Source organism: Gadus morhua, chromosome 20 (genome assembly GCF_902167405.1).
Source record: "Gadus morhua chromosome 20, gadMor3.0, whole genome shotgun sequence".
In the NCBI taxonomy this organism is placed as follows: Eukaryota; Metazoa; Chordata; class Actinopteri; order Gadiformes; family Gadidae; genus Gadus; species Gadus morhua.
The window spans coordinates 14515552-14542882 of NC_044067.1; the positions used below are offsets into that span (position 1 = coordinate 14515552).

Below are 27331 nucleotides of genomic sequence, written 5' to 3' on the forward strand. Positions count from 1 at the left end.
AAATACATTTTGTCATTCTGATTGCTGTAGTAGTTACCAATGGTGGGCTGTTACCTACTACAGGTGATTAGTTGCAGATCATTTTTCATTATATTGAATCGGGATGCAATTAATAGTTTGAAATACTCCCCAAAAATCAATAAAAATAGATTACTATTCTGATTGCTGTAGTAGGCCCTATATGAATACATTAATTGATTAATTTTGAGGCCCTAGGGTTTCTTCTGTTGGGCTAGCTGGTTTGACAGCTTTGCAACCATATTTGTTACGTTTTTTATTTGAATAAGTTATTATAATTCAATAAATAAATGAATTAGGGCTGTCAACGAATATTCGAAGTTCGAATATTCGTTCGAAATGTATCCAAAAACGCGAATTCGAACGTGAAAATTAATATTTGAATGTGAAAAAACACTCCCGCGGTACAAGCGCCTCCATTTGCTTTGTGAATGAGTGTTGCGTGTGGCCATGACTCACTCACATTCAATCACTGTGCTGTGCCTAAACCCCCATGTCTTTGCTTTCTCATCAGGCTGGCACTCAGGCTGACACACCTGCAGCAAATCTGAGATCGCTACCGCCCAATTACCAGCCTGCTGTATAAAGCCAGCAAAGTCAGTTGCTTGGGACACAGACCCGGCAACACCTTTTGTCCCACAGTGAGAGTTGTTAAATAGCCTTTTCTTTCTGTAATCTTTGACCTAGGCCTGGGGATGGCCGGCGGTCCTACTTTTCCGTTTAGTTCTTAGTTTATGATTTGGTTTTGTCAGGCAGGGAGGGGGGCCAGCCTCGACGTCCCTATAGGGGGTGGCCTGGTCCCCCCTCCATTTTGCTGAGTTGGTCCGGCATCCCCAGGTCCCTTTTGGTTTGCAGTAGGGCTGTAACGATACACGAACTCACGATTCGGTTTGTATCACGATTTTTGACCCACGGTTCGATACATCCCACGATTTTTTGAAATTTAAAAAGCATTTTATTTAAACAACACTTATATACCAATTAACTTAATGTAACATTTAATAACAAATAATTTGGAACACTGAACAGATTTGAACAAAAAGAATACTATTAAAGTATAGCTAAATGAATAAAGAAATAACGTGTGGGAGGATGCTTTTTTCAACTGTTTGGTTGGTTTAGTCAAATATCCTTATTAGCACTACTTATTAGGCTATGTAGCTTAAATAATGACATAATCAGGCCGTATAGAATGCAACATGTTTAATAGCCTAACTTTCAATAGATGGAGAAAAACCTGAAGGTCATGAACGTCGCAATAACGAGGCGTTACGAGTAGCATATGTGTATGCGCCAGAATGGCAATGTGCGTATGCGTGTGTGAGTGACGTCAGCGAGTGAGTGGACGAGCGAGGAGAGCGAGCGGTAGCGCGTGTGTCTAGTGAAAAAGCGAACGAGTCCGGTAGAATAAAGTACCCATCCTGTCAATAATCGGTGGCCGCTTCATTCCGACCTATAAGCAGACAAACTGCCAGTCAAATCACACAAAACACTAGAGACAGGATCACACAGGCCCCCTCTGGATAAATGTCGTTCATATCGCATATGAGCACTTCGACGGCAGTGGAGAAATGCGATCCTCCGTAGCCACGGAGGATTGCAGTCGCATACTTACGGCATCGATAGGAGGGGGCGCTGTCAGCAGACTATTATCTAGACAAATTATTAGCAAATTTCAATCTGACAATTTGACCGCAGAGTTAGAAAGGGCGTATCGCGCTTCTGCCTTCTCACACCGCGAGACAGGATCGTGGCTTTGAGTATCGAGATTTTCGGTTTGATACGCGTATCGTTACAGCCCTAGTTTGCAGACTTCTTTATTTGGCAAAGTATTCATACTGCATTTCAGCTATGGTTTCATTTGGTTAATAAAACCCGTTAAAACATCTTATTTCATGGTGTCCTTCCTTTATGTTGGGGTCTCCAATTCGAGCCACTGGGTATCTTATTCAGTTGTTTGGAGGCCGTAACAATGAGCCTCTGTCTGTTCGCGATGTCCCTCATAATATTCGAATGTGAAAAAACACTCCCGCGGTACAAGTGTAACAGACTAGTATTGTGAAGAGCGAATGTATTTTATCCCCTCGGGGTTTTCGTACTTGGATATAGGTAGTCCAGCTCTCACGCTGTGACTGGGTGACTTCTGATATGTACTAAGTAAACGAGACTATTTTCCCTTCCACGTTTGTGTCATTCTTGTTATATAAATATCTAAGTGCCAACGCTCGGTTAGACAAGCGCCTATCTGCTTTGTGAGTGAGCCTCTGTCTGTTCGCGATGTCCCTCATAATATTCGAATGTGAAAAAACACTCCCGCGGTACAGGCGCCTAACTGCTTTGTGAATGAGCCTCTGTCTGTTCGCGATGTCCCTCGTTTTAAACTAAGGAAATGCCCAGCAGGAAGCCGCCGCCCACCAGCACTCAACGAGACGGCAAACATAGAACACATACTGTACAAAGTAATCTGATAGGCTACTGTAGGCCTACAGCGTAATCTGATAGGCTACTACTGTACGTGCATGTGCGCGGGAAGTTTCAATAAACCACTGCAGCACAAACACAGAACATAGCTACGTAATGACTGTACAGTGTAATCTGTAACTGTAGTTACTGTACGTACTGTACGTGATCTGATACTGTACGTACTGTACGCACACATACCCGGGAAATGTAAACAAATCACAGCAACGCAAAAAACAAAAACAGCTACGTCATGATTATATGTGAAAAACCGTTATCAGATGAAAAATGGCTGAAAATACAGAACACGTCGCGGCTGCATCAGAGTCGGGGAGGGAGATCATAACCCCCCGCAACCTTACAAGTACCGTGTGGAGGTTTTTTGGCTTTTGGGCTCAGCGGGGAAAAATTGTTGAGCCAAGGCATAAGGTTATTTGCAAGCTGTGCAAAGTTGAATTGGCCTACCACTCGACAACCAGCAACATGCGGGCACATCTGTCCACGGCGCACCCGGGTGAGCTTGAGAGCGGACCAACGGCCAAACAGCCCCGGCTCGATTCTTTTCTGAAGCCCGCTGCCACATTCGAACACGGCCTATTCGAACACGAGCTATTCGAACACAAGCTATTCGAATACGAACTATTCGAACGTATTCGAATAGTTCGAATTCGTGATTTTTTTCCAAACGAACATTCGAATGTCATTTTTGAGCAATTTTGACAGCCCTAAAATGAATAGGCCTACATTTGATGTGATTCAAAATTCGCCAAATACCCGAGACAGGACCAATAGTCAACATTTCAGTGTCAACCACTATATTTCATCTTGGACAAAAGTAACCCAGGTCCCATGTAGTTAAAATAAGCTAGAGTGGTTAATACAATGGGACTGGGCCTGGGCTCGTTGTAGTAAACTACAACTTTGTGTACCCTTAAAAATGTTTGCTATTTTAATAATGACCACCACAACTGTACTTTAAATGCAAAAATCCCTTAACAGGTATTTATTCATCAAATGAATAAATGAAATAAAAGATTTTCAAAATAAACTTGAAAATAAATATAATCCCTTTTAGAATTGTTAAGGTACCTTCAAATAGTAATTTACAAGAACTCCCAAACTCAATGGTTTACCTGTGGTCCCACACACACATTCATATGAACTCAACATTAAATAAGATTTGAAAGCGTTGCAGGCCTGTTTATTGAAGCTTGTGCGCTGTGGGGCCTGAAAACGGTAATGGCCGCCTCATTCAAGAGCTGAGCACAAAATAAAAGCACGTGCATCTGTATGTTAGTACTCACGAATCCAGGGTGTTGTTAGTAGAGGTAGGAGGGGGGGTGATGAGTCTCACGATGATAATGGCAATGGCGTTGGCGCCTTGGCGGTCACAAATCAAACACACGAGCGGGCAATGGCACGGTGGCGAAGTCACAAGGAAGAAAACCACAGCACAGCCGGGCCATCGGTTCGAAACCCGTCTCTCTCCCTCTCCAACGTCCGTCTCCTTAAAGCATATTATCCGAATTGAGCTGCAATATCAAACGCTATCTCATGTCGAATTAGCTTTGCTTTAGCTTCAGAAATGTCACAATGTTAAAGCTACGATATGCAGACACAATAGCACCGAATGCTACCGCTAGCGAGCACGTCGCTAACCTTGTGTTACACGTCCAGTCTCTTTTCACTATAACAGTTAGATATAACACAAAATACAGGCATACATATATTCACCTCTTGCAAGTCACACACAAGTTTATATCAGGACCACGAGTTGTCGACCTCCACGATAAAACTTAAATGCTCCCCACACCGCGATGCCTCCTCCCTTTAACTCTCAGATCGATAGGTCTGTTTCTCTCCTCACTACTCCCCACACTAACCTGCGCCACTAATCCCGCCACTTACACAGTGACTTTACTCTGATTGGCTCGTGTATGGAGTCAGTTTCCTACGGAAGAGGATTAGGGCCACACATGTAAAAAAAAATTATGTTCTGACTTTATTCTCAGAATTCTGAGAAAAAAGTCAGAATTCTGACTTTAATCTCAGAATTCTGAGAATAAAGTCAGAATTCTGACATTAATCTCAGAATTCCGAGGAAAAAAAGTCAGAATTCTGACTTTAATCTCAGAATTCTGACTTTTTTCTCAGAATTCTGAGATTAAAGTCAGAATTCTGACATTAATCTCAGAATTCTGAGAAAAAAGTCAGAATTCTGACTTTAAAGTCAGAACTACGGGTATCTGTAAGGACCAACCTCCGTGGGAGAGACACTTTGCTTTATGCAGTAGGAGGAAACCTATGGAAAGACAAGAAGGCCACAATCCGGCCCTAGAATGGCGCGGTAAAAGTGCAAAACCTGTGCGGTTTGGCAAGAATTCCGTACGGTTTTGAATGACTAATAGCCGCGGCTATTAGTCATTCACTCCGGCTATTAGTTATTAACTCCGGCTATTAGTTATTCACTCCGGCTATTAGGTATGCAGAACGAGCCCTCCCTCTTCTTTGCTTGACCACTAAGTTTGAAGGCTGTCTAACCAATCAGTGAAGAAAAATACCAGACTAAAGTAACGCATTGTCGAGACTAGAGCTGCAGTGCCTCCATGTTTCGCCGTAACATAAAGCTGTGTTGTCTTTACTAGTTTCACTACAATGTAATGACCACCACTAGCTAGTGGAAAATACATTTGTGTCTAGTACACTGATATATTTGTATATGTTAGGCTATATATTGAGATGGCAGTGTTCGAAATACCCGTCAATATTCGGGGATGCCCTCATCCCCAGATTGTTCTCGATATGCAGTAGCCAGCTAGGCCATAACATTACAATATTTCATGGATGCAAGCAAGCCAAGACAATAAATCTATATCTATAGCCTACATGACAACACACACACACACACACGCACACACACACACACAGACACACACACGCACACACGTTAAACACACTGGTATAGCAATAGGAGCCTGCATTGGCTAAAGTTGTTGGGATGCACGTTATTTTATAACAGGGAGGGGCAAAGTTGTGCATTACAATGCAAACACGACAATAATTGGCACAGTTCTTGCGCACTCAGAAGAACATGAACTGAATAAATGCCAGGTATATAGCATATCGGAGACAGGCACACAATCAGTGCATTTGCAAATAAGAGCCTGCAGTATGACCGTTCTTGTGACATTATTTAACCATCCATCTACAGCTAATACGATCAGACAGATACATCATTGATCACATATAAGCCAACAACAAGCCCAACATCACCACGGCAGGTGCGCTCTCTTTCGCACATTCACACAATCACTCCAACTTCTCCAACTCCAAGGCAAAGCTGTTTCACTAAGACCACAAACAACCACAACTAACCAGCCTACATATCCACAACAATGCACAACAATCAGTTCTATACATTGCGTCTATCTTCTGTTTGGCGCACATGGCTAATGTGCATACTTGCACAGGACTGTCGGCTCCGCTTGTCAAAAAAATAGAACGTATTTGTGAATAAATGCTTTGAATTCTGAATACTGGACTTGGTGAGCTTGGTGAGTTGGCTATGGGACGTGCACTTTTACCGCGCCATTCTAGGGCCGGATTGTGGCTTTCTTGGACTTCCATAGGTTTCCTCCTACTGCATAAAGCAAAGTGTCTCTCCCACGGAGGTTGGTCCTTACAGATACCCGTAGTTCTGACTTTAAAGTCAGAATTCTGACTTTTTTCTCAGAATTCTGAGATTAATGTCAGAATTCTGACCTTTTTCTCAGAATTCTGAGATTAAAGTCAGAATTCTGACTTTAATCTCAGAATTCTGAGATTAATGTCAGAATTCTGACTTTTTATCTCAGAATTCTGAGATTAAAGTCAGAATTCTGACTTTAATCTCAGAATTCTGAGATTAATGTCAGAATTCTGACTTTTTATCTCAGAATTCTGAGATTAATGTCAGAATTCTGAGATTAATGTCAGAATTCTGACTTTATTCTCAGAATTCTGAGATTAAAGTCAGAATTCTGACTTTTTTCTCAGAATTCTGAGAATAAAGTCAGAACTTAATTTTTTTTTACATGTGTGGCCCTAATCCTCTTCCGTAGTTTCCTGCCATAATTCAAACCTGAAAAAAAAAGTTTCAAAGGCTTGTAAGTCTGGGTTTGAAAACTCAACACCTTGTAAAAAAGGTTTTGCAACACTGAAAAAAGAGATTATAACCTGAAAAAAAATAAAACTAAAATTCAAACATCTGTAAACATGATTTTGTGTTCTATTTTATCTTCTTCATCATTGTCACCAACACATTTTCAAAGTTCAAACAATTTCACCAGCGCATTTGCAGAGTTTCAAATCTGGCACTGTTCTAACAGTGTATTTCATTGTTGCCCGGTTTTGAAACCTTGTAAATGGGATTCTGCAAACAGGTGTTCATACATTGAGAAATACGTTTTGAAAGGTTGAATATTTAGTTTTAAAAACTTGTAAAGGTGTACGTTTATGACATTGCAACGTATTTTTTCAGAACTGACTTTTCAGCACTGACTTTTCAGAGATTTGACCACACAGGCGCAAGCTTTGAATCACGTGAATATTGGCAGTGTTTTGACGCCACTCGTTTTGAAACTCCTGACAGTCGAATCTGAAAAAAAAAAAAACGTTCCTGGGGGCGGGACCATTTAGCTCTAAACCTATTGGTTGCTCTCGGCTGACGTACATTCCAATCACATGTGCCTTTCACCGGGCTGTGCGTGATTGACAGTGCTCTGCCGATGACACGAATAACAAGCGACTTTCTCGGTTGATTTTGATTTCCATTTTCTGGAACCATAGTCTCATCTCCATAGGACGCGACTAGCAAGGACGCGTCCTAGCAAGGCTGCAGCCTTCACTTTGGGAAACAGCCATGGTTCCAGAAAATGGAAATCAAAATCAACCGCGAAAGTCGCTTGTTATTCGTGTCATCGGCAGAGCACTGTCAATCACGCACAGCCCGGTGAACGGCACATGTGATTGGAATGTACGTCAGCCGAGAGCAACCAATAGGTTTAGAGCTAAATGGTCCCGCCCCCAGGAACGTTTATTTTTTTTTCAGATTAGACTGTCAGGAGTTTCAAAACGAGTGGCGTTGTCATGCCAAATTTGTACCGGCTGCCAAATTTGTACCGGGCGCGTCATCCATACGTATCCATCCAAACCTGCCTGGCAACAGATGATCGCGTCGTCCAAATATAAAGTAAAAACACTTGTTTTTACTTTATATTTGTATTGTATTTAATTGTTTAATCATATTTAGCTAGTAAACTGAGTGTTTAAAGCGGGTTTCAAAAAACATTCGCGCTCATGTTGCCAAAGACGAAATAACATAATACAGAAAACGGATCGCTAGATAACACTTGTTTTTACTTTATATTTGTATTGTATTTAATTGTTTAATCAAATTTAGCAAGTAAACTGAGTGTTTAAAGCAGGTCAAGGACGAAATAGCACAATACAGATAATGGATCGCTAGATAGAAGGTTCGCGAATGTCCGTGAACCTTTCACGTAGTTCGACGCGATCGTCCGTTGCCAGGCAACGGACGACGCGATCATCTGTTGCCAGGCAGGTTTGGAATGGATTACGTATGGATGACGCTCCCGGTACAAATTTGGCAGCCAGTACAAATTTGGCATGACAGCGTCAGAACACTGCCAATATTCACGTGACTCGAAGCTTGCGCCTGTGTGGTCAAATCTCTGAAAAGTCAGTGCTGAAAAGTCAGTTCAGTTTACAAGTTTTTAAAACTAAATATTCAACCTTTCAAAACGTATTTCTCAATGTATGAACACCTGTTTGCAGAATCCCATTTACAAGGTTTCAAAACCGGGCAACAATGAAATACACTGTTAGAACAGTGCCAGATTTGAAACTCTGCAAATGCGCTGGTAAAATTGTTTGAACTTTGAAAATGTGTTGGTGAAAATTATGAAGAAGATAAAATAGAACACAAAATCATGTTTACAGATGTTTACACACACGCTTCTTCTTCTTCTCTACTTTTCTCTCGGATCACAGATGTTTTACAGACTTAATGAACTTAAAGACCTTTACATGAATTTATCTTTTAACTGTAAATAGTCTTAATAAACTACATTTTATATTTATGCTTTTAACCAGCACACATTTTAACCATTTTTAACTATTATGAACTCTATTCATAAACCTTTTTAAAACACATATTATTCCTACTGTAAATTATTTTTTATGCTCTGTAACTTATATGCTTTTGTACAGGGCTACACAAACCAGAAAGGGGGCTCAATGTGCCAAGTACCGGAATTGTCCTTTAAACATCGACGAGCACGTGAACGCACAACTTTTATTTTTTTGCATAGTGAGCCGATCCGTGGATCACTTGCATCCCAAACCGTGAAGGTTGATCCGTTGCACCACTAGCTTGTTTGTTTAAAATTGCGAGCGACCTGAGTGCCAGCGTTGCTGAAACAGTAAAAATTGCGAGCGACTTGAGCGCCAGTAACTGAAACAGAGAATTATTTTTCATTAAAATACTAAGCCTTATGTTCCATCAGCCCCCGATAAACTAGACCCCACGACACGCACAAATTTAAACACGCAATAAACGGCAGCCGTGTTAAACAACCCACTGCATGTAAAACTACCCATCTGTCCTAAAGGACAGCGCGGATCCGTCTTCCATCTAATAAGCACATTTTTTATTTAAAACATGATCCTTGCACACCAGGTTTATATTTTGCTACTTTTGTTGGTAGGATAACATGCGTCTCATGCAGGCCTTTATTAATCTGTACCCTATATTTAGGGTGTATCGGTAAAAAGATTGACTCTTTAATTTGGAGTTAGCATATTAAAATTGCAGCATATTCACCTATAAATAAATGATAATACAAATATATATAATTGTTTTAATATTATAAATAATAGTGTTGGAGCACAATGTTGTTTAGGGGAGAACTACCCGCCGTTCCAGGGCATTTGCACAGGTAGAAGGTTGTGAAAACACGGGTTAAGGGTTGCCTGGAACGCACCATTATCAGGGCTCCAGACCGTGACCAAATGGTTGCATTCTGCGACCAAAATGTAAGATTGTGTGACTGAAAATGTGCCCTTTTTTGTTTTTTTATTTAACGGGGGAAGGGCGCGTCAACGATTCCGGAATCTGCAGCAGGCCAATGAGTGTGAGAAGGATAGGGAATGGCCACTGTTAGCGGCTAATGTGTAGAGGGGGAGGGTCATAGAGATTAGATATCAAGCGTGCGTAAACGTCTCTGTGAGCAAACTATTGACTCGTTCTTCCGACTTGCGGCTAGTGAGCCAGTGCCAGAGTCCTGCACAGGACTTATTTTGCAAACCCGCACCTCTAATACTTAAAACCGCATTGACCCGTGTTCAGACAGTAGCGCAAATACATTCCGCACCCAGCCTGACCCACTATAAATTGATATCGACACACGCCCCGCACCCGAAGGAAAATTAAAGATCCCATGGCATGAAAATGTCACTTTCTGAGTTTTTCTAACATTAATTTGAGTATCCCTAGCCTTCCTATCCTAGCCCAGTAGCTAGACATTTTGTATGGTGTAAAACGAGCACTAGGCATTCGAAAAACGAAGCTCAAACGAGCCGTTTTGGAATTTTCCCCGTATGTCGAAATAAGGGGAGATGCCACCTCCCCTTTCTCTGCCTTGCCAGCCCAGAGAATTTGGCCCACCAATGAGATACGACCGTGCGAGTGCCACGTGCGTGTGTGTATGTGTGTGTGTGTGTGTGTGTGTGTGTGTGTGTGTGTGTGTGTGTGTGTGTCTGTGTGTGATTACACACACTGTAACGCAAGTGTTGTACACTTAACCGTTAACCGTGGGGGTTATCTAGGCCATGGTTGAGAAGGAATTGGGGGAAAGGAACTTTGGCTTTGAAACCCTGAGGTACATGAACCACAACATGGAGGCGAAAGGCATTCTTGCCTCCGAATGTCTCCCGCTTGAGCCCTGCTTCCCGCTGCCGAGGGACCACCGCCTCGGTGCTACCCGCTGCAGGAGGCGGTGGTGCCTAAGCGCTGCCGAGGCGGTGGTCCCTCGGCGGCGCGGCTCGGGCGGGAGACAACCGCACTCAACAATCCCTTTCTCCTCCATGTCGTGGTTCAGTCTACTTCAGATTGATGTGGACGTGGAAGAACCAGAGACGTCGGAGAACCCGACGCAGTCGTTGGTGATTCATAATATCGTATGGAGGCGCACACATCCACTGTACACAGAGCGCATGGTACCGTGGCCGCAAGCTGCTAAGGGCCACACCCCCAACCTCCTTCTTGACCCACCTCTCTCCTCCTCATTTGCATTAAAGCTACAGACACCGAAATGGCGCGTTTGGGGAAAGCTCAATGTGTGACTGGCTCGTAGTGGCTGTAATTCTGCACCACGGCTGAATTTTGGGAACGTCTTCAAATACTGTGTTTGGGGCCCACTAATATCTATATTAAAGCATTCATAAAGTAGCATGCCATGGGACCTTTAAACACATTAGATGGAACGCCGGGGTTTTATACTATGTTGTGTTTGGCCTGGTGCAAAAAAAGCACATAATTCACTGTTGACGGTTTTAGTTTACCGCGTCGCTTCTGAATAACTTATCCTGCACCAGAGAAGTCTTGTTGCAATTGCAAATCCTGTGTCCGACCCACGCTGTTCAGGCGTCCGATCCCGACCCGCACCCGTGTCCGACACAGTACATTATTTTTCATCTGTTTCATCCAAATTGTGAGGGTCATCACCCGTCGAGTACCCCCGGGTACCCGAACCCGGTCAGGCCTTCATGTGCCATAAAGGGCTTTTAATACGGCAGGTGTTTGTCGTGCCTGCTGCATTCTCAATGGAGAGGCGAGCGGGCAGAGAAGAGGCGCAGCTTCCCGTCAAGCGGCACGACAAGCGGGCGCACTCCCGTGAAACTGTCGCTTCCGTGCTCGTCGAACGTAAACGTGCACGCACGTGGAAACAGTCGCAATAGATGAGAATCACAATAAAATGCGACGCTGAAATTGAAACCGCACATTGTTTATTTCTGCATCTATTATCAAAATATGTATCAGTAATACAGTGAAAAAAAAACACATTGGCATGTTGACTTTTACAATTTTTAGCTGGGGAAAACAGTGTTCCTAGTTAAAAAAGTTAGTCTGGAGCCCTGATTATTCTTGTTTAAAATACATTCACGTTAAATTAAAGTTATAGAGGGCGATAAAAAGGTGACGTTATGCTGTTAAAGGCGACGCAATGAAATTTTGTGCTGGTGCACCAAAAAAAAAAAGGTTAGGTGCACCAGTAGAATCAAAAAGTTAGTCTTGAGCGCAGAAGTGGCTTAAAAAGCTTAACGTCAAGTCCTAAAGCACCCGTCCAATACAAAGTGAATGGGAGGCAAGTGCCAGACTCGAGGTCCTGCATTAGGTGACAAAAGATGAACTTCAATTAACTTTATGGAAATGAGCGTGTCTTGCAGCGTGCGTTCGGCCATGCGATTGGACAATCGGCATTCAGCGATTGCTGGCGGAGCATGTGGGCTCTTGGTGGAATTTCCGTTCCTGGTTTTAAGTACATCTATTGACAAAGTGGTAAACTCCAACAAGCAGCCACTAGAGAGGCTTTGACCGAGGAGCTGCGACACTCGAGGCAACGCATTTTGCAGACTGAGCTGTTAGACGTGTGAGATCATCCTGACCTTGATTTTACTGTTTCTTTCTGCACATTCTTTCTGACCTTGACCCCATTGAATGCCTCAAAAAAAAAAAAAAAAGATAGTTCCAACCGGTACTTGGGGAAGCGAGATTCTGTTGATGATAGCCAAGGAATACCGCAATCTATCGAATTAAGAAAAAACATGGCAGGGCCCAAAGAAGTTTCACAATCTTCTGCACTCTTAACTGTTCATCCCAATTAAGACAGAATAATGGTAAAAGATTAACAGGAATCAACAAAAAAGCTTTTTCGCAAAGGAGCATATGTTTTGCTTTACTTCAAACTAGATATGGATAAAGAGAGCAAGACCAGCACTTAGTAATTTTATCAGTTTGGCTAAGGCCAGACAAATTCAAAGAAAAACCAACTTGAATATCTGGATGGACTCACAAGGGTCCTCCTCATAGCCTTGTAGATCAACATATGCCTTTTCTGGGAGGGCTTTAGAAATCTAATCAATTACACTCTTGGAGGCATTTTAATTGATATATATTCTGTATATATTTTACAAGATTATTGGTGATACATGATATATTAATGTCAACCTTTTGTTAATTTGTTTCATTATTTGATATAATTTCTTCTGCCGGAAGTATCCACATGGATTCTGCCAAGGAAAGAGAGGTGGCAGACTGGCTCCCACCAGACAGCCCTACTCAGCTAGCTTTATTGTAAAAAAAAAAATGTATGGTTACATGTGTTGACTCTGTCTCTCAGAGTTTAAAATAGCTGACCGGATTGAAAAATTCCAAGTTCATTTTGAATCCTCTTAAGGTTTTTCCGTGAAGTATCCATCTATACGTTAAATAAGCTGGACCCTGTTAAGAGCATGTGGGAAGCTTCTCAATGGGCTTCTACAATACATTTAGTCAGAGTCATGAGTCAGTAGTTTGAACAATAGGGGCCGTCATGCAGTCTTTTGGTCTGTTCAGGTATAAATGTAGGGGCTTGACACAGGTAGACCATCAGTTCACAAACCGATCTCTGAGAGACCTGAGAAACCACCACCGCAATCATGATGGGCAAGGTAAGGATATATTAACATAAACCATTGATTTGTGTTTATATAAGAACATAAATATATTGTATATTAAATATTGTAGTAAACTTGTTATTAGCAATAAGTTATAGCACAATGTTCTATAAAGATATACCATGGTTGACAAATTATTTGTTTCAGATCACTTTCTACGAGGAGAAGAACTTCCAGGGTCGCTCCTATGAGTGCATGAGCGACTGCTCCGACATGTCCTCCTACATGAGCAGGTGCCAGTCCTGCAGGGTGGAGAGCGGCTGCTTCATGCTCTATGAGAGGAACAACTACATGGGCCAGCAGTTCTTCATGAGGAGGGGAGAGTACAACGACATGCACCGCATGCAGAGCATGGGAATGATGTTTGACAACATCAGGTCCTGCAGAATGATCCCCTTTGTAAGATAACTCACCAACAGTTAAACTGTTACACTAACAAAATTAAACTGTTAAATTGCCTTTGTTTGCTAATAAGTCAGCTTAAACTCTTTCTCTGAATCTCTGCCTTACAGCACAGAGGCCAGTTCAGGATGAAGATCTACGAGAGGGAGAACTTCGGTGGTCAGTCCAATGAGATGATGGACGACTGTGACAACATTCAGGATCGTTACCGCATGTCCGACTGCCAGTCCTGCCACGTGATGGACGGCCACTGGCTGATGTACGAGCAGCCCCACTACAAGGGCAGGATGATGTACATGAGGCCCGGAGAGTACAGGAGCTTCAGGGATATGGGCATGAGCGGCCAGAGCTTCATGAGCATGAGGCGTATCACTGACATGTGTTAGTTTCATCATCAATAAAACATGATCTCACTAAAATTTGCTGGATTTCTTGCTTGTTATTTTTAGTGAAATAGGACCACTGAGCATAAAGAAGACCAGAGTAACATTTGAAAGCCAACCCTGAGTTTTGAACCAAGAGTTGGCATACTTTCAGAACCAATGGCATCCAAAGGCCTATCCCTCTGCATCTTTCATACAACAGTTGATTACAACCAACAGACCTTATGTGCACAAGAGACTGAAACTTTAGTAAAATGTTCATACAAGTTGATGTTTACCTACCTTTTCTCATTTAATTTCATTGAAGTGCATTGATACTCACATTGTGTTGATATTGAGCTTACATTTATTGGTGGTTACACTAAATCAAGAAACTGTATTACTGTGATTTTAAAAGTGTATTGCTGTTACTTAGCAAGTGTTTAATGTGTCGGTAGCTTACCTTTGCAAGAGGTAGTACGTTTATTTGTTCATCACTCAGAGTAATTTAAGATAAATACAGCTGAAAACAAATTCCTAAAAAATATTGCAAGCTACACTGTACTGAGGTAATTACTAAGCTAAAGATAATATTTGATTCAAACCCAACCGAGTAAAATATCAAGATCTTTTTTCAAACGACTGAAGGCACTGAAGCTGATAACCCCACTACCTCAGAAGAGCCAAAGAGAGGCAGAGGAGTTCATAACCTGACAGAAAAGGGCCAAGAACTGCACAATGAGTTGCAGTGGAAGACTATCATTAAGGATTCGAAAGGTACGCTGAGTGGTCAATGCTCAAACGAACTGCTGCATGAACTCATTACTAATGTAAGCTATACTTTTTCATACAGCCACATTTTTTTACGTTACTAACTGGAGATCAGTACGATTTTTATTTATTTTGATGTTAATAAAGATGTTATAATATATGTTAATATATGTATTTAGATGTTAATAAAGATGTTATAATATAAATTCATCTCAGCACATCGGCGTGGCCTAAAGGAAAGAGCAGTTTATATGTTGACTGCATATGAACTGCTCTTGAATCGTGAATAATACAGAACATAAGGAACTTCAAAATAAATCACAAATTCAAAAAAATCAAATATTAAATCCCAATTGCAAACTTGGTCAAAATAATCGCCATTAGATTATTTCCCCAAATCGTTCATCCCTAATTTGAATGCAGCTCCAAAATCATCATTTTCACACAGGCAAGACTCCAGATTCACCCTTTCACACTGTAGGCTCTTTCAGTGTGTTATGAGGAAACAGGGGAGATGAAACGGTATTTTGTTCGAGCCCCTCACTACTTGAGATCCAGTCTTTTGGAAGAGTGATGCGCTAAAAAATGGATTAAGCGTGAATGGTTATTTGCCTAACAAAGGATGAATGTTGAGATTAGGGTTAGCCGCTAGCCTGTTAGCCCCGCCACTAGCCTATTAGCTCTGCCGCAAGCCTCTTAGCCCCGCCGCTGGCCTGTTAGCTCCGCCACTAGCCTGTTAGCTCCGCCTCTAGCCTGTTAGATCCGCCGCTAGCCTGTTAGCCTTCTAGTGAGAGAGAAATGGAAGAAAAGAAAGCTCAGAGTGACCACACCAAGAAGAAGGTCATTTGAGGTCTACTCAATGGTGCAGATGCCCCTAGCAAGAGAGTCCTCAACTCATACAGCTACAACACCACCTACTCAGAAGATGAATGCAAATGGAGCGGCCTCCGTATTGACGCTATGGACTTTCTGGAGTTACTCAACTGCTAAACACATCTCACATAAACTTTCCCACCCACAACCGTAGACACATCCTAGACCTGGTTTTCTCCACTGGCCTCCACATCCACAATGTCTCCAGCAGCGACCTCTCCATCCCGACCACCTGGCCATCACACTTTTCATTGACATTACCGCCCCCCAAGCCTGGGTCCTCATCATCTTTAGGGATAGATCACAGTTTCTGATGCTCACCCTCTTCAAGACAATGGTAAGGAGTAAGCTGGAGTACTGTTGTCCTGTCTGTAACCCGTCAAAGATATCCGACATTGAAGCTATCGAAAGAATCCAATGTAACTACACATGAAGAATCAGCTCCGGAGAGCTTGACTACAGGGAGCGTTTGAAAAAACTGGATCCTCTGATCTCCTATCCTCCACACTTGAAGATAGCAAACGGCCTTGCCCCAAATGATATTGGATGATGTCAAAGACCTAATCCGACAGGGGCTAAGGGCTATTGTACCACCACTGAACAACAAAGCCCAGAGGTCTGTGGCCAAACACTAAGCAACCTCCTTTGCTGTAAAGGCGGCAAGACTATGGAACAACTTGCCGAAGAACACCAGTACAATAAATAAACTGGATCCCTTCAAAGTTGTGCTAGCCAAACTACTGAAGTCATTCCCTGACACACCGCCAACCAAATTCTATACAGCAAAGAATGATAACTCACTTCTCGAGTGGAACCTGCAGAAAGGATCTTTGACGGGATGATGGGTGGACTGACATGATACTGTGGACCCGTTACGATCCTCGCCGGACCTACTCTAAAAACTCTCAGAAGAATGCTCAGATGAAGAAATGGAAGCGCCGCTCCATCAACATGTCCCCCTGAAGGAGGAGAAGAAGGAAGTCAAACAGGAAAGTAACCTGTCAAAGCATCACCCTTAAATCACTATCTATGCCACGCCTGAACCAAGAAGATAGCACAGCAGCTCTTGTGAAAGTGTTCACAGACTTTATCAGTGCAAGTCATCTTCCTATACCTGCCCATCAACATTTAACGGCATCCACTCAGATTCAACGACTGTAAGGTTTAATTTCAGAGACTGAAACAGATAAAACATACCTGGTGTAGAGAAGATATATTCCCTGCGAAGATATGCGGGTGGAGTTGCAAAAAAGGCCAGAGAGTTATTTCCTGCTAGGCACAGAGTGGGCCGATCACCCAGCGTTGACCATCTTACAGGAGAGATATGGCAATCCATTCCTCATTGCCAAAGCCTCCAGAGACAAGCGTAATACGTGGCCCAAAATAAGATCCAAAAGGTAGCTTTGAACTACGACAACTTTCTGACTTCCTGCGCAGCTGTGAGGCCACCATGTCTCAGATTAAGGGTCTTGAGTTAATATAATGACTGCAACGAGAATAAGAAAATGCTTGCTAAACTTCCAGCCTGGCTGAGCTAAAGATGGAATAGGAAGGTCATGGAGGAAGAAGAACATAGTCGAAGGTTCCAAAGCCTCAGCCAGTTCGTCAACCCGATAACATCCCTGCATGCTCTAAAACCAAGTGAAAGTGAGAAGAGTAAGGATCCAAGGAAGAGAGGTCCTAGAGTAAAGGTATTAGCAACAAATTCAGATGAAAGGGCTACCGCCACAAACCGTGTGTGCTGTGAAAGGACAGGGCACAGTCTTCACAAATGTTATAAATTCATGGATGAAACAGTCTGACCTTTTTTGCAAGAAAAGATGTTGTGCTTTGGCTGGCCACCCCTCAAATAATTGCAAAAACAGAATGATCTGCAAAACGTGTGAGAAAAAACACCCGACTTGCCTCATGATAATCGCACCAAGGAAGGAAGGATGTCAACAATGCCTGATGCATCAAGTAACAGGTCAAATGGACGCAAGATCGAATGATCACAGGATAGGGCAACAAGAACTTCATGTGAGGCAACATGAAATAGGGTCCTCCAGCATGTCCAGCATGTCCAGCAGGTCCTCAAGACACTCAAATGCCTACCATCATCCCAGTGTGGGTGTCAGCCACAAGTGAGCCTGATCGGGAAATTCCTGTGTATGCACTTCTGGATACACAGGGTGACACAACCTTTCTCCTGGACGACACTGCAAAGGCTCTACACTTGAAGAAAGATTCAATTCAGTTGAAGCTCTCCACAATAGCTGCAAGAAATACTTTTGTGTCCTGTAGGAAACTAACTGGTCTACAAGTAAGAGGATTTTATTCAGACAAGATAATCGCTCAGCCAGTGACCTATAAAAGAGAATTCATACCTGCAAACAGAGATCATATTCCCAAACCTGAGACGGTGAAAGAATGGAACACATCGCAGATGAGATAGCTCCAGACCAAAGCTGCGACGTAGGCTTGCTAGTTGGCTAACTGTCCTCAAGCACTTCTCCAAAGACAAAAATAATCAGCCCTTTGTCCTGAGAACCGACGTGGGCTGGAGTGTAGTTGGCTACAGCAACCTATGTCTTGATCATGGAGATGCGATTGGAGTGATGCTCCAGGTCATGTTCCAGGTAGACCAGTTAGTTAGGAAACTAACTGGTCTACAAGTAAGAGGATTTTATTCAGACAAGATAATCGTTCAGCCAGTGACCTATAAAAGAGAATTCATACCTGCAAACAGAGATCATATTCCCAAACCTGAGACGGTGAAAGAATGGAACACATCGCAGATGAGATAGCTCCAGACCAAAGCTGCGACGTAGGCTTGCTAGTTGGCTAACTGTCCTCAAGCACTTCTCCAAAGACAAAAAGAATCAGCCCTTTGCACTGAGAACCGACGTGGGCTGGAGTGTAGTTGGCTACAGCAACCTATGTCTTGATCATGGAGATGCGATTGGAGTGATGCTCAAGGTCATCCTGAAGCAAGCGATACCAGGTAATCCATCCTTTTCAAACCTCACAAGCGAAGTGCACTCCGTCTGCAGAACACAGATACAGGAAGGTGTCTCAACTGCAGCTATCCTCAAGGTGCTGGAATCTGACTTTGTTGAAAGAGCTTCAGAGGACGGCAACATATCTCAAGAAGACCTCAAATTCCTGTCAAGGAAGGAAAAGGGCATAAGGTTCAAGGAGGATGGTCATTATGAAATGCCACTGCTATTCAAGAAAGACAGACCCAACTTACCAGATAAGATGTGCTATCCAGCGTCTCGGATGCCTAGAAAGGAAGCTGAGGAGAAACGAGCAGTATTACCAAGACTACAAGACCTTCATGGACGAGACCATAACCCGTGGAGATGCAAAAAGGGTCAGGCGAGAAGACGTCAGCAAGGCCCTAGCATGCAGGGCTGGATTGGGACCAAAAAATGGCCCTGGCATTTTTGGCCATGGCAGCCCACTATGATTATTTATACGACATGCGGAGGCACACAACATACCAGAGGATATATCCGCATATTGTGCTGTTTCAACAATTAAAATAAAGCGCAGTAGCCTACATGGAAGAGAGTAACCATGTTAAAAAATTGATACACTCTTTCACTATACTTGCAGAGACCTTTGCAGCTAGGTCAAATCCCCTCTGAAATTACTAATGCTTATAATATGTACAGTTTGAACCGTCTCACAATCAGCAAAAAATGCAAGAACACAGAACAACAGGAAGAATGCAAAATATATGTATTATTTTACTAAGGCCTACACTAACTAAAACACAACAAATTATGACACAGTAAGTCAAAGTGGCACCCTAAAGTATGAGAGAGAGAGAGAGAGAGAGAGAGAGAGAGAGAGAGAGAGAGAGAGAGAGAGAGAGAGAGAGAGAGAGAGAGAGAGAGAGAGAAATTCTCCGCGCCTCCTTTACGTTTCTTCTCCATTTTTCTGTCAGTTAGTGACGTGACTGATTGACTGATTGACAGCCGAGGCCCAAGGGGCGGGACCTCGGCCCTCTGCTGTGTGTGTGATAGGGCCAGGGCCAGCCCAGAACCAATCATAATGAGTTATGGCCTGGGCCAAAGTTGTATTGAACTTTCAGGTTAAGTTGAAAGCCCGCACGACCGAGAGGGAAGGAACGGACCTCGGCCCTCGGCTGTGTGACATGGCTGGGCCGGGCCGGGTCCATTTAAAAAAAAAAGAAAGAAAAAAAAAAAAAAATGAGGAAAAGTAAACCTCAAGTAAACCTCGTCGGCCCAAAAAGGCCTGCCAGCCAATGCCCGGTACGCCCGATGGCCAGTCCAGCCCTGCTAGAATGGTACATTCCCCACGATGGGCTGTATCATCTGCAAAAGCCTTGGAAAATGTGTCGTCTTTGATCCCGGGAAGGATCAGAGTAAGGAAACTCATGATGCCCATCGGCAACTCAACACTGGATGGCATGGGAAGGCGCACCTCCAAGCCGGTTCACCTGGACAGACCCATTCAGAATACACACTTTTGGAAGCAGACTGAACACCTCAGGGTATTAAGTAGGGCTGGTTAAAAATATATATTCATCAATGCAATGCTATTAACTTGTTCTCGATTAAATTTAGATTCCGATTTTTTTTTTTAAATGGATCATTTCCGTTGTAAGCTCCGCTCCTGTGAACGTAAGTCACACAGGGAGCAATATAGCGGACTTGTTGACGGAAGCCATAAGTGAATGGGGGTCATCAGCAAAGGAACCGGCAATCGTCACTGACAATGCTGCCTACATGGTACGTGCTGCAGGTCTGATGGAGCTTTTGCATTTTGGCTGCTTTGCCCACACATTTAATTTGGCCTCGCAGGATGCTCTTAAAATCCCTGCTGTCACACGGCTGCTAGGAAGAGGGATGCGCATTACCGGTTTCTTTCACCGAAGTAGGGGAGAGCCGGGTTGATTGAAACACTTTTCAGTTAAACGTCTTTTTCAAAGATGTCGTTATGTATACAAATAATTTCAACATGTGATCAACAACTCACATGTGTGTTCTCTTAGTAACAAGTGTAATTTAATACATATGTTGGATGATCGAGCTGTTTTTTAACTTTGAACGTAGGTTGACATTTGTTTGAAATACCCCGCCTAGTCGGGACGTTTGAAACACACATGCGGGACAAATGAAACAGCATATTTTAAAAAGAAACTATTGACCTTACTCTTGTTTTTATGCAACATACCGGACAACATAATAAATTTCACATAATTTCACATAATTCCGCTAGGGCTGCACGATATGGGCAAAATATGATATCCCGATATTTTTTGGCTGAATGGCGATATACGATATATATCTCGATATTTTCTATAGAGTGGGTTAGATGTTTTTTTTCTAAGTCAAAAGCCACATGTGAGATGTTGCAAGCACTTTTATTAAAACATAGGTCAGTATGACTGCAACATGTGATTTTGTGTCGTTATTTTCAACAGAATTTAATGAACATGTTAAAAAAAAAAGGGACGTTTTTCACCTTCTTCACAAAATAATCACCTATGCAGAGAACATTATAAAGCTGTAGGTTACACACATTAGCTACCAATAAGAGCATTGGCTTCGTCGCATTGTCCTGTGTACTACGGTGATGGTGCGGCCACACCAGACGCGTATCTCGCGTAATTTTTACGCGAGATACGCGCGTAAAATGTTGCTTGACCATTTTGTGTCAAAAATGGTCACATACGCGCAATACGCGCAATACGCGCCATACGCGCATACGTCACTCGCCTAGATGAGTCCATGTCCATGCAAGTAAACGGACCGTTCCCTCTTCGTCATAACTATCAAACCAAACATCCTTCACATTCACCGAGCGAACATTACGAAAGTAAAATGCACATTTCTCGCTAAAAATGTTTCCATAAACGCATTTAATGGCGTAACTATGTTACTATTTCCACCCAGAATAAAGAAAGTTGTCGGCCGTGGCTGCGCTGGAGTCCGAGGTAGGAAACCCCAACACCGCCGTGTTTGGGTGATAGAGTTTAGATCGGGTTAGATTAAATAATCTCGGATATAAATAACAATAATCGGGTTAAATAACTTCACATGGTGTGTCTGGTGTGTTTCCCAGCAGAGAAATAGTCCGCCAAGACGTTGAGGTTGCTTAGTAACCAGAGACTCTGTCCATGCAAGTGAACGGAGCGTTCCCTCTTCGTCATAAAGATCAAACCAAACATCCTTCACATTCACCGAGTGAACATTATGAAAGTAAAATGCACATTTCTCGCTAGAAATGTTTCCATAAAAGCATTTAATGGCGTAACTATGTTACTATTTCCACACAGAATAAAGAAAGATGTCGGCCGTATGCTTCTGTCCAAGCTCACTACTCTCTGCCAGTGACGTCGGGTCAAGCTCAACGCTGATTGGGCAATGCGTGTCTCGTCAGACGCGTATCTCGCGTACTTCGCGTAAAAAGTTCAATTTTTTGAACTCTTGAAATGTACGCGATATACGCGCGTATAGCGCGTATTGCGCGTAAATATACGCGCCACATACGCGCTATACGCGCGTAAAATGTTGCTTAATACGCGTAATACGCGCGTAAACCAATGGTTCCCTATGGAAAAAATGGCGATTTCATACGCGAAGTACGCGAGATACGCGTCTGGTGTGGCCGCACCTTGAGAGTTTCAGTACGCCGTAACTTCAATCCCCCGCCCCCTCCCTTCTCCGTTCCATTTGGGAACATGTTTGGTTTCATTTCGCTTGTTTCGTATATTTTAATTAATTAATTAAGAGCGTCACCAGAGGGCGCCCCCAACACATTTGCCGAGCGCCGGCCCTGGTTTCGGGGCAGAAGAAACTGTCGCGGCCTGTGATGCAGCAGCACAGCCACAGAGTATTACGCATTCCTTATGCTGCACTTTGTACCACTGCTGTAAATGGTGGAACAGATTTGTCGTGCTTCCACTTTTAGTCGCAACGGTTTTGCTACACTCTCTACATGACCTGCAGCTGCTGCTCATCTGTTTTTTTTTAAACCCGAACTATTTCCACATTATGGAGCCGTTGTTTCTCCTCTTTGAAACAATTTCATCTACCGCCGCCGTCTCGTTTTCTTTACGGGTATCATCCATGCTTGTTGTGTTGTGAGGGGGCGGGAATGAGGCGTCTTTGCACACGGCACGTTCGGAAAGACAGAGTGGGAGGGGGAGGGGTCGCGCTCACAGTCTCCAAGGCAAGCGCTGTAGACGCTTGAGGGGGAAACTGACAATTTTAACGCATATCGATATAAACGATATTGTCAAATCTTGTATCCCCGTGGAAATTATATCGATATATCGTACATAGCCGATATATCCTGCAGCCCTAAATTCCGCACAATATAAATAGGTCAAAATATATTTTTGGCCCGTGCGTAATTGTGCGTGATTGCCAAGATGCACATTTCGATTAAAACTCACCTTTCTTCTTTTGGACGACTAAATTTGCATTAAATTTACTTATTTCCCTGTCCTAAGTCATGTTTAGGGATACACAGTTGAACGTCCTTTGATTTATTTCAAACAAAAACTACCAGGTCAACCGGATAACATGACACCTGTTGCGTTTCAAACAAGTGTTTCAATCGTCCCGACAGCGACTACTGAAACTTAAACCTTTTTTACCTCTAAACTTCAAAACTCTGACATTGCACACTTTATCACAGGTTTATACTAATTCATCAGTTGTATAGTCATATTATTATGGCATGAAACAAAAAACACAACTATTTAAAAAACTACCGCATGAAGGACTTTACTTAGCGCTCTCGAAAACGGGTTCGGGGGATAACATTTGAACGGTGGGACGTCATTACACGAAATTTCCCGGGGTTGGTCAGTCTTGCGTGCTGAACGTAGTGACGAAGTTTGACTTGAAAGCCTTGCGTGGTTTTCGAGGAAATCGCTGTGTTTCAATCGTCCCGTCTTTCAATCGTCCCACGTTTCAATCGACCCGGCTCTCCCCTACCTTAGCCAGTCAGCCACTCAAAAACGATGGCACATTCTAATCCTAATTATAATTGTTTATACTTTCATGCTGCAAGTTTAGCTCAGGAACTGTTTTATGTTCATGATAATAAGCTAAATATCGTCGCTCATTATGGCCATCAGTCCAATGCGAGTTATTTTGTAAGAAAAACAATGGCACTTTCTAAGCCTAATTATAATTGCACTTCTTTAAAAGTATGCACATTATGAGCTTCACAGTGTTGACACTTCAACCTAACAGAAGAGGGACATTTTCTATTTTAAAAGCATACTAGTCATTGTAATCTAGAACCGAGTATGCCTAAATTGATATGCCCTTTTACATTTGTTGATGTTATGTTTATTACTTTTATGCTGCAAGTTTAGCTCAGGAACAATACTATACAATGTTTTATTCCCTTTTTGCTAATTAAAGCACCCAAACAAAAAGAGCGCTCGAGTCACTAGGCCCTAGGGGGACCGCTGGTGCAGGAAGGTCTGCTCTCAGAGCAGAGAGCCAGATAGCAACAGTTAGCCATGATGCCCGTGTCCAAATGTCCGAGGGCGATAGAGTGTGTGAGTGTCAGCGTATGTGTAATTTTTTTTTTACTTGATTTAATTACTTTGGCAGAAAGTATCCACATGCATCCTGCCAAGGAAAGAGAGGTAACAGACTGGCTCTCAGCCTCCCACCAGACACCCTGATTCACTTATACCTAGCTTTAATGTCAAAAAAAGATATGGTTACATGTGTTTACTACTTGTTCTGAATTTGTGTTTTTGTCTTTGGGTTGAGAAATTGTCATATAAGGCAAGGGATAATGCCCAAAGTGGTGTCCATTATCAGGAATTAATGGACGCCGACGGTGGAGGCTTATGCCTTGGGGCTTCTTTGTTCACGCCTTGGTCACACTACATGCGTCCGTCGACGGATAGCTGAGGGCGTGTCTGATGTATAGGGGACTACTAGTCTTTGTAGATGCATACTGCAGCAAATCAAATCGCTTCCCGCTACAAAGCCGATGTGTGGATTAAATACAAAAGGTGAAACTAACAAGAGGTGACCTGATTTTTCCTGCTTCTTCCTGCTTGTTATGTCAAAATGGATCCAGTAGATGCGTGGGTAGGCTACTATTTGCATAACCGCGATCTGATTGGCTGAAGGATCCGCTGCTGTCTGAAGAGTTGAACATTTCTCAACTTTTGACGCCCCACAATGCATTTCCTTTTTCATAACCGATTCATACCTCCGGTTCTGGACGGAATTTGTCTGTCCGTACCAAGGGTTGTCTCCGGGACTACCCTTCATACCTCCGTCCGGTTTCAGCGTTGTTATGGATGTTACGCAATAAATCCTCTAGAGGGCAGTGACTGTCGTTTCACAAATTAACGGCATCGACAATCTCAAACATGACATCTGTAGAGATGATTTGGCTTTGTGTCATCCGAAAAAAAGTGCAAAAAGTGTGCGGTGGCATGTGACACCCCTCACCAACCCGCAGATTATCTCCTCAAAATGTTTTTAAATGACCAGTTACAACTCATTGCCAAAGTAGGGGAACAATAACAATAAACAATAAAATAAAAATGTCAGGTATATAGTATAATATAAGTACAAAACGTCAAATACAATATATATATATATATATATATATATATATATATATATATAGGCTATATATATATATATATATATCAGATATTATACTACTCTATTTTCGCGAATTGTCTGACTTTTGACTCTATACTGCCGCCTCGATTTCCGGTGGTCTCTTGCGTTCAGAAGTTGAGAAAATTGTGAATTTTCAGGCTGCAACGGATCCGTCAGCCAATCAGATCTTGGCTCCGTCAGCAAATACCACTCCCCCATCTGTCAGACACGCCTTCTGTCATCCGTTGACGGACGGCTGCAGTGGGCAAGCTGCGCTAGAACCAGAGGCAGGCCTCTGCGAAGTCCATTAATTCCTCATTATGGACACCTCGAAGGGCATTATGCCGCTTATACCATGGTCACTTGCCAAAGAAAATAAATTTAGACCATTAATTTATATTTTCAGGCATTTTACAATCCAAAGTAAAGTAACGTAAGCACTGGTCATCTGGTTGTGCCAAGTCCACGAACAAATTTAATGATGAGAACTGTTCTCTATAGGACTTCTTCTGCTTGGAATAAGCTCGTCTTTAGCATCAGACTCACCAAAAGTAGACGTTCTTTCAAATATTTGCTTAAAAAAAATATTTATGAATTCCATTTAGATCAGTAAATGTGCCTGATTACTATCGGTTCCTATTGCTTGTCATTCACTGTTTATCTCTTTTGAATGAGTTAGTTGTTTATTGTTGTTTGTTTTGTTTTGTTGTTTGTATTATTCTTGTTTTATTGATATAGTGTGACTTTAATAATAATGGATTGAATTTATAAAGCGCTTTTCTAGACACTCAAAGACGCTATATAGTGAAGGGTGGACCTCACTAACCACCACCAGTTTGTAGCACCCTCTTGGGTGATGCACAGCAGACAAACGGCGCCAGAACGCTCACCACACACCAGTTTGAGGTGGAGAGTGAGGGAATTAATGAGTCAGCCAGTAATACAGGAGGATGATTAGGGGGCCAGATTGAACGAACCTAGTTGGACCAGGACATCGGGGAAAGCCCTAATCTTTGCGAATAGTGCCCTGGGATCTTTTATGACCTCAGTGAGTCAGGACCTCGGATTTACGTCCGAAGGACAGCACATTCGACATCATAGTGTCCTCGTCACTGCACTGCGGGATCGTGAAGGGGCCAGGGGAAGTGTGCCACCTATAGGACACCCTCAGACGCCACTTGCAGCACCTGGTAGTCCCAGGCGGTCTCCCATCCATGTACTAACCAGGCCCGACCATGCTTAGCTTCCGAGATCAGACGAGATCGGGCATGTCCATGTCCATTACCCTCCCATAAGGTTCTTATGCAACGGAAACATTGTTCACTCCAGTAAATAGGACGGAACTTAGATACGACTTGGCAACGGGAGGTTTTTCTAGTCCACTCAGCTATGAGCCAGAGGGCTAACGTTATGCATTGTACATATTTATAATTTGATATTTTTCCCAGCCTTTATACCACAGATACTCTAGGGTCTGAAGCATATAATTGTGCTGTCCGATTACATTTTAATTCATTTTTCACAATTTACCAGCTCTCGTTTTGAAGACTAATCACCGCAACATTCGTTTCAAAGGGAATCGCGACATTCTATTCTTTCAACATAAAGTGTAAATATTTATAATTTTCTTCTCAACCATTATAACACAGATACGCTCTATAGCATATGCATAAATTTTTTGATTAAAGATGCAATTTTAATAATTTACCAGCTCTCGTTTTGAAGGCTGAACAGACAATTTTACTGGAACTACAGGTGTCCATGTATCAGGAATTAATGGACGCCCTGCAGCCCTTCAGAATCAAGTATTCCCAAGACTATGGTGTAAAAATAATTCAAAAATATCTGAGCGAATTGAACAATTCTGGGTTTTAATCCTATTTAAGTTTCTCGTGTATCCATCTATACGTTCAATTAGCTCAACCTTGTTAAGAACATGTGGAAGCTTCTCAATGGGCTTTTACAGCATGTTGACTGAGAGTCATGAGTCAGTAGTTTGAACAATAGGGGCCGTCATGCAGTCTTTGGGTCTGTTCAGGTATAAATGTAGGGGCTTGA

At 42.7% G+C, this 27331-nt stretch overlaps 1 protein-coding gene across 1 annotated transcript; it reads left to right on the forward strand.

Moving 5' to 3' along the window:
* The first annotated feature begins 13160 nt into the window (after positions 1-13160).
* On the forward strand, positions 13161-14078 carry LOC115533628 (gamma-crystallin M1-like). Its single transcript, XM_030344216.1, has 3 exons — positions 13161-13248; positions 13402-13653; positions 13767-14078. The coding sequence occupies exons 1-3, from the start codon at positions 13237-13239 to the stop codon at positions 14040-14042; spliced, it is 540 nt and encodes a 179-aa protein (XP_030200076.1). The 5' UTR covers positions 13161-13236; the 3' UTR covers positions 14043-14078.
* Positions 14079-27331: the final 13253 nt, after the last annotated feature.